The sequence below is a fragment of the Juglans microcarpa x Juglans regia genome, chromosome 2D (assembly GCF_004785595.1).
Source record: "Juglans microcarpa x Juglans regia isolate MS1-56 chromosome 2D, Jm3101_v1.0, whole genome shotgun sequence".
Lineage (NCBI taxonomy): Eukaryota > Viridiplantae > Streptophyta > Magnoliopsida > Fagales > Juglandaceae > Juglans > Juglans microcarpa x Juglans regia.
In genome coordinates, this window is record NC_054596.1 from 7,650,509 (window position 1) to 7,659,092 (window position 8,584).

The 8,584-nt window shown below is 39.9% G+C and overlaps 2 protein-coding genes across 2 annotated transcripts; both read right to left on the reverse strand.

The window, feature by feature from the left end:
• Window positions 1-311: 311 nt before the first annotated feature.
• On the reverse strand, window positions 312-1,031 carry LOC121249202 (secreted RxLR effector protein 161-like). The gene has a single exon (XM_041147926.1). It carries the CDS (start codon window positions 1,029-1,031, stop codon window positions 312-314), a length of 720 nt encoding a protein of 239 aa, XP_041003860.1.
• A 2,055-nt stretch (window positions 1,032-3,086) lies between these two features.
• Window positions 3,087-5,486, reverse strand: LOC121249203. The gene is made up of 2 exons (XM_041147927.1): window positions 4,192-5,486; window positions 3,087-4,095 (listed from the first exon to the last, which is right to left on the reverse strand). Exons 1-2 carry the CDS (start codon window positions 5,484-5,486, stop codon window positions 3,087-3,089), a joined length of 2,304 nt encoding a protein of 767 aa, XP_041003861.1.
• Between the last annotated feature and the right edge of the window lie 3,098 nt (window positions 5,487-8,584).

An 8,584-nucleotide genomic window follows, 5' to 3' on the forward strand; every position in this document is an offset into this window, starting at 1 on the left:
GAAACGTCGATTGACTAAGCATGGAGTGAAGTGTGTGAAGCTAGTCACAGATTACAACTGATACTCATGTTTCAAACCTTTGTAAGCCATAGAAATATGATACAATTCTCAAAAGACACATGCACCTAGATTTTTAGAATTAACAACACCAATAACTAATATCACAACCAAGGAGAGCATGTAAAGGCAGTAATACCAAAAAACAATACGAGGATGAATAATCACAAAATAACAAAAACAAAAACAAAACAAAAAAACAATGCAGGTAAAGCATGCAATGCATGTTATGCATGTTATGCATGTTTCAACCCTCAGGTCAATGCACAAATACCAATAGCCTTTCGAAGTAATTCAAACCGAAGCACATCCAAAGGTTTAGTGAAAAGGTCGGCTAGTTGGTGTTCGGTGGGAATGTACTCAAGAGTCACCACACGTGTTTCTACCAGCTCTCGAATAAGATGATGTCTAATGTCAATGTGCTTGGTCCTAGAGTGTTGGACAGGATTTTTTGAAATGTTTATGGCACTAGTATTGTCACAATAAATGCTCATCATACCTTGAGTAATACCATAGTCACACAACATTTGCTTCATCCACAACAATTGCGTGCAACAGCTGCCTGCAGCAATATATTCAGCCTCAGCCGTGGACAGCGATATGGAATTTTGCTTCTTGCTCATCCAGGCAACAAGGTTTGTGCCGACATAGAAACACCCACCAGAAGTACTTTTTCTATCATCTGCATTACCTACCCAATCAGCATCAGAATAGCCTGCAAGCTCAGTATTAGAGTCTCTAGAATACCAGATCCCATAATTGACTGTCTCATTTACATAGCGAAGTATGCGTTTGACAGTTACTAAATGAGATTCCTTAGGATTAGCTTGAAATCTAGCACAGACCCCAACACTAAAAGCAATGTCTGGTCTACTTGCAGTGAGATACAGTAGACTCCCAATTATGCTCCTATACAAGGATTGCTCAACATTCTTGCCTGACCCATCAGTACTAAGCTTAACACTCGTGCTCATAGGGGTTCTGGCATGGCTTTACCCATCTAATCCAAATTTTTTGATTAATTCCTTTGCATATTTGGATTGAGATATAAACAGCCCATTGTCTAACTGTTTCACCTGGAGTCCTAAGAAAAAGGTTAGTTCACCTACCATGCTCATTTCAAATTCATTTTTCATTTCTTCAGCAAACTCAAGAGCCAAGGCGTCAACCGATGATCCAAATATAATGTCATCCACATAGATTTGAGCAACTGTTATGTCTTCTCCAACTTTTCTGATAAACAGTGTTTTGTCAACACTTCCTCTCAGAAAATTGTGATCTTCAAGATATGAAGTAAGCCTCTCATACCAAGCTCTAGGAGCTTGTTTCAAACCATATAAGGCTTTCTTCAACCTATAGACATGATTAGGATATTTTGGATCATTAAAGCCTTTTGGTTGTTCGACGTACACTTCTTCTTGGAGGATCTCATTCAGAAATGCACTCTTGACATCCATTTGATACAGCTTGAAACACATGTGGCATGCAATGCTTAATAATATCCGGATAGATTCAAGTCTGGCAACTGGAGCAAAGGTCTCGTCAAAGTCTATTCCTTCCATCTGTGCATACCCTTGAGCAACCAATCTTGCTTTATTTCTCACTATTGTACCATTCTCATCCGACTTATTCTTAAATATCCACTTAGTACCCACGACATTGTGATTCTCTGGTCTTGGCACCAAGTACCACACATTATTCCTCACAAATTGGTTTATTTCTTCATGCATAGCATTCAACCAATTCTCATCATTTAAGGCTTCTTCGATTCTTTTTGGTTCAATTTGTGAGATGTAGCTTGAGTAAGCCAATTGATTTATCACTTTCCTCCTCAGCCTCATTCCTTCATCAATGTGTCCTATGATGTTATCCTGAGGATGATTTAACTTTACTCTTGACGAGGGCTCCTTTTGGTAACTCACTTTCTCATTTGATGAGGTCTCTAAGTTCTCATTTAGAGTACCAAAATCTTCTTGCCCAGTTTCACTCGGTGTGTGAGTTTGCTCTTCCTTGTTCAACTCACTCGGAGTGTGAGTTTGCTCTTCCTTGTTCAACTCCTCTCTAGGAGCATCATTGACCACCACATTTATGGATTCCATGACGGTTTGGGTGCGTAGATTGTAGCTCCTATACGCACGACTGTTTCTGGAATATCCAAGAAAAATTCCCTCATCACTCTTAGGGTCAAACTTAGCTAAGTTTTCCCTATCTCTCAAAATGTAGCATTTACTACCAAACACCCGAAAGTATTTCACATTTGGTTTCTTTCCTTTCCACATCTCATATGGTGTTTTGGAAGTGTTTGGTCGTGGATAGACTCTATTCACAATATGACATGCTATGTTCACAGCTTCTCCCCAGAAGTGAGTAGGTACATTTTTACTGTGAATCATGACCCGTGCCATTTCTTGAATAACTCTGTTCTTTCTTTCGACCACTCCATTTTGTTGTGGAGTGATAGGGGCAGAAAATTCATGACTGATACCTTCTTCATCACAGAAACTCTCAAGATTTGAGTTTTCAAACTCTCTTCCATGATCACTCCTAATTCTGACTATTGCTTTCCCTTGCTCATTTTGAAGTTTCTTGCACAAAGTTCTAATCACATTAGGAGCTTCACATTTTTCTCTCAGAAATTCTACCCAGGAGTATCTGGTGAAATCATCTACCATCACCAGTATGTATTTCTTTCCCCCCAGGCTCTCAGTTCTAGAGGGTCCCATAAGATCAATGTGCAGCAACTCTAATGGTCGTTCGGTCAGAATAGCCGTTGTGTGCTTGTGAGCTGTTCTAACTTGTTTTCCCAACTGGCATGACCCACAAACAGGAGTCTCTACTTTACCCAGCTCAGGCAATCCTACCACCATCTCTTTCTTGGCAATCTTAGACAGATTTTTGTGATTCACATGTCCAAGTCTTTGATGCCAGAGGTCAGTAGCCTCATTCTTAGCACTATTGCAACTATGCTGAGGATTAGGGGCAATGCCATAACAATTATCAGATGTCCTTGTTCCTTGCATCATGCAATTTCAATTATTATCTGAAACAATACACATATCTTTTGAAAAACGGACTTCTGCACCATTGTCACACATTTGGCTTATACTGAGGAGATTGGCTTTTAATCCATCAACAAATAGGACTTCTCTCAAGATGGGCAGTCCAGGTATTTCAATTTCACCCCTTCCTATTATATCAGCTTTACCGCCATCTCCAAATGTTACTGTTCCACGCTTGTACTCTTCAACTGTTTTAAATAGACTTTTATCACCTGACATGTGGCGAGAACATCCGCTATCAAGGTACCACATGTAGGTGTCTCTGGTCTTTAGAGCAATGTGTGCCACATGGCAAGTGTGTATTTTTCCAGTTCTGACCCACATTTTTCTAACTTTTGGAGAGATGTCCTTTTTGCTAGTTGACAGTTGGTCTATCTTGACATTGAGCATCTCATTTTGTCTGGTTAGGGCCCTGACTTGACTCCAAAGATTCAAATGCTCTCTTCTTGATTTACTATTTCCATCTCTCATAGGATTCCTCCTAAGCTCATAGCAGTTTGGTCGAATGTGACCAAACTTACCACAATTATGGCACACATAATTCTCCTTGCGATCTCTTTGTCCCCTGAAGAATGAGGCATACTTAGGAGCAGTTATGGGATTTTTATCCATTTTTGGTGAGTACACACTTCTACTTTGAGAGCGTGTATGATCATACATGGTGTATCTCTTCAATTTAAAACAGTCTCCTACAACATGACCAATCTTACCACAGTGGCGACACACAGGACTTGTATTTCGAACTCTTGACTTATCATGAGACTGAACACCCATATTTACATGAGAAGATTTCTTACCCTTGTCAGATGGGTTAGCATTCCCTTTTGCAATTGACTCACGAACAAACACAGTTTTCCTCTCATTCTTATAGGAGACTTTTGAGGTAGTAGCTGCATCAGATTTCTCTGTATTATATCCTAGTCCACTCTTGTCACCAGGAGGCTTTCCTGACTCCAGGATTTCATCCAGCTTTTCTTTCCTAGTGGACAAGGATTTCAGTTCATCCTTCAACAGAATCATCTCACTTTCTTGATTTTTTAATTCCTCTTCTAGAGAAACATTTCTTATTTTCAACTGATCAATTAAACCAATGGCTTCATTTAATTTGCTTTGAAGCTCTTCATTTTCTCGTTTGCTGAAGTCTATCTCCTCAATGTGCGCTTTGTTGCGCTTTCTCAATTTAACACATTCATTGTACAGCTTCTCGTAGACTTTTTGCAACTGATCTTCATACCCAGATTCATTTCCAGATATGCTCCTATCATCAGACACTGATTCACTACATTGACTTTTGTTGCTGACAGAGGTAGTGAATGCCATGTAGTTAAGATTTCTTTTTGGAGAAGAGTTATCTGATGATTCACTCGACTCTGATTCACTCTCACTTAGAGATGCAATCTTAGCTTTTTCTTTTGCCTTTTTGTAATTTGCACATTCCAGACGAATGTGTCCAAATCCATGACATTCATGACACTGCACCCTTGATTGTACCTTGTCTTTATTTGTTCTAGTGTATTTCTCAGTGCTTCTCTCTTTGTTCCCTGAACTTGAGCCTCTATTATATCTTTCAAACTTTTTCTTCTCTGGCCTCTGGTTCTTATTGTTTCTAGCCACAAACATTTTCCTGAACTTCTTAACATAAAATGCTATTTCTCTGTCATTCATAGCTGACTCATCGGATGACTCATCTGACTCTTCTCTAATGGTATTGAGGGCTATGGACTTGTGTTTCTTATCCACAGGAAAAGTGTGTTCATATGTTTGTAAAGAGCCTACCAATTCTTCAATTCTCATACTGTCTAGATCTTTGCTTTCTTCAATAGCAGTAACTTTAGGAAGAAACCTCTCAGGGAGTGATCTGAGAACTTTTCTCACAATTCTGTTCTCAGGAATTCTGTCCCCTAGATTAAAACGAGAATTGACAACATCATTTAGTTTGGCATAAAAGGCATCGAAGGTTTCATCATCCTTCATTCTAAGTTCTTCAAAACTTGTGGTCAGCATTTGAAGTTTAGAATTCTTTACAGCCTTGGTACCCTCATGGGTGACCTCAAGAATGTCCCAAGCTTCTTTGCAATTCTCACACATGGAGATTCGCTTGAACTCCTCCTGGGACACGGCCATGAAAATCGCATTCAGGCCTTTGCTATTCCAACCACACTCACTAATTTCCTCCCTAGAGTAATTATCCACACCTTTGGGAGTTTGAACTCCTTCAATAATAGTGACTGGTTCTCTCCATCCCTTTGTTATAGAAACCCACACTCGTTCATCCACAGATTTTAGAAAAGCTCTCATTCGAACTTTCCAATAAGCATAGTTGTTTCCATCAAAATAAGGTGGCGATGTGAGAGATTGAGACTTATCCATTTTAACCACTACAGCAGGATCACACTCAGGATTTTAATCCCAGCGGAGTGAACCCTCTCTGATACCAATTGAAAAAGCAGTGGTTCTACCAATCACTACACCTAGAGGGGGGTGAATAGGTGTATTCCAATTTTGATCGTCTTTTCAATATTAGAAACAAATAAACCGTTAATCAATGAACAAAAACAATTAACACAATGATTTTGGTCACGAAGTGGAAACTCATTTGAAGAACTTCTTCAAATTCTAAAACCACTCCGGGTGTAAGGCACCACCTAAAATCCACTATAGAAAAAGTTTATTACAACCAATTTAGAGACACTCACAAAACCTTTGTAGTTCCTAAACCTGGCTTGCAACATCACGAATGACCCACTCGATCTCTACACGCATGTAATGTCGGAACTCCGACCTTCTATAGCCTTCCACGAGAACCTCTCGATCTCTGCATCACAGCAGCTCCGGAAACCTTCCGGCCAACAACACGTCCATTTCAATGGACTTTGAATGAGATTTTATCTTGAGTGTGGTGTGGTGGATATGTATTTGTCCAAGAGAGATTCACAAGGTGAGGAATAGGTTTCTCTCTTTGGCTTTTGAAACACTTAGGGTTTTTCTCTATTTTTCCACACCTCAAAACAGAAATGATCTGTTCTATTTATAGTTCCAGCAAGTCACGGCGCTCAAAACATGAATCTTTAGGTTGTCTTGAACATTGGCTCGAGCGAGGTGTCGAGTGAAGGTCGAGCGCACGTTATCTTCTGAAACCGCTCGAGCGAGGTGTCGAGCGAAGGTCTCTGGATGAGTTCAGCTCGCGCGCAACATCGAGCGCACATCGAGCGAACCACTCTGGATGAGTTCCGCTCGAGCGCTGAGTCGAGCGCACATCGAGCGAACCACTCTGGATGGGTTCTGCTCGAGCGTTACGTCAAGCTCACCTCGAGCGAACCACTCTGCCTGGGTTCCGCTCGAGCGCTTAGTCGAGCGCACATCGAGCGAACCACTCTGGATGGATTCTGCTCAAGCGTTACGTCAAGCTCACCTCGAGCGAACCACTCTGCCTGGTTCCGCTCGAGTGCCAGGTCGAGCGCTCATCGAGCGAACCTCTCTGGAAGGTTCCGCTCGAGCGCCAGTCGAGCGCCAGTCGAGCCATGTTGAGCACACTTCAATCTTTTTCATGTACCAATCCATCAACACTTGTTACAACTCAACTTTACATAGGTTTTCACAAGAATATGGCAATTAACTCATTTTTCCCTCAACACATATATATATATATATAAATTATAAATAGTCTAATCTAAATTGGGAGTCAAAAAATGAACTTGTAGATTGAAAAAATAGAAAAAAAAATGAAGGCCGAAATATCGGCCGGTACAGGCAGAAATTTAGGTCGAAACGGCCGATACCGGCCGGTACGGCCGGTATTTAAGCCAGTACGAAATACAGGTAATATCTGTACCAGCCCAGTGTCCGGTACGACAAATATCGACCGTACCGGCCTGTACGAAACGATTTTTAAAACTTTGCCTATTTGTACCAAAAGGAGAAATGAAATTTAATGTGCGAGCCTCGCATGATTTTTTTAAACAAAAATGAATAAATAAAATATTTATATAAAAAATAATAAATTTTACTATTTTTAAAAAGATTTTGCAATACATAAATTCTTATTTAAAATAGTTTATATAAAAAATTTTCATTCAATATATTAATCTATAAACTTTAATTTTAAACTTTTTAATCCCTAAATTTTTCACTTTATCAAATCAATATTTTTGTTTATGTATCATTAAAACAGAGAATACTTTAGGAATGAGATAAAATGAGAAATCTATGAATAGTAATGAAATAGTTTGAGTTATGATATTTTATTAGATTTTGAAAAATGAGAGATAAAAAGTTAAATAAAAATATTATAAACATAACATATTATTAGAAGGACAATGCTAGAGCCACCGCTTGGGGCTCCCACTGGGAGCTCCCGCTGGCTCTAGCATGTGTTTTTTCATATTTTTTTTAAGTTATTTTTTACATAGATTTTTTTAATACTTTTAAATATTTTTTTTTAAAAAAAAGTCTCATGTGATATTGATATTTAACCCGTTTTCTTTCCATACAAAGCCTAACCCGTGTGTGAATAGTGTTTCAAGAGAAACCCTAATCTTCCTATCCTGCCGCCACCCCTACCCACCATCAATTGGAGAGGGGCATCGCAGTCACAAACGAGGCCAACGAGCCCCGGCATCCTCACTAAAGGCTGTCGGCGTCGGTTCCTCACTGGCAAACACTTTCTCTTCTTTTTTTTTTTTTTTTGTTGCCCATGTCTGTCTCTGTGCACTTGACCCAGGTGTCTCCATCGTGGGGCCTTCGATGTCGGTCCTTCTCCAGCGACTGGTAGTTTTTTGCTGCTTTTCCGTTTCCTCCTCCAGCGAGTTGCGATCTGAGCTTTTCCATTAGCCATCGCTACAGACTGTTTCGACGAACTCTGGCGACCACATTGTGGGCATCCGACGTCGTTCTCCGACGACTGGAAGTTCCACAAATGGGGCCGGACAGGGCACCTACCATACACGGCGGGCCCAATATATCTATAAATATATATTAAAAATTAATTTTTTTACTAAAATGATATTGTTTTGTCTTAGTTTTTGTTTTTAAATACTCTCAATTCCCATCGCCACTCTCTCCCTTTTATCTATCGTTCTCTCTATCTTTTCATTGTCTTTATTTCACCTTGTGGACAGTCGCCAATCTCTCAGACTCTCTCTCTCGTTGTCGCTCCCAGCCTCAGGTATCTCTCTCTCTCTCTTTCCTCGTGGGTAGTGGGTAGATAGTCCTCAGTAGCCTCAACCTGGACCCAACTTTCCCTTGTCGCCGCCGTCAACCCCCCGCAGGCCCGCCCAAAGCAGTAGTTGGCATTTTATATATCTAATAATTGTTTGTTGGATGTGCCTCATTAAAAACTTTTACTATAATCGATTTATTCCATTCATTTCCTTCTCAAGACACATGTGGTAACTTTTCACTATATTTAAGCCAAACATTATTCTAAATATTTATTTATTTTCCAAATATTTTTTTTCATGTAGGGAAGG

Excerpts from the sequence above, each read along its gene's own strand:
- LOC121249202 (XM_041147926.1), bottom strand. The coding sequence starts at position 1,031 with ATGAGCACGAGTGTTAAGCTTAGTACTGATGGGTCAGGCAAGAATGTT.
- LOC121249203 (XM_041147927.1), bottom strand. The coding sequence starts at position 5,486 with ATGGATAAGTCTCAATCTCTCACATCGCCACCTTATTTTGATGGAAAC. Across the intron at positions 4,096-4,191 it reads GCCATTGGTTTAATTGATCA|GAAAGAAAAGCTGGATGAAA; the intron begins GTTGAAAATAAG and ends CTTGTCCACTAG.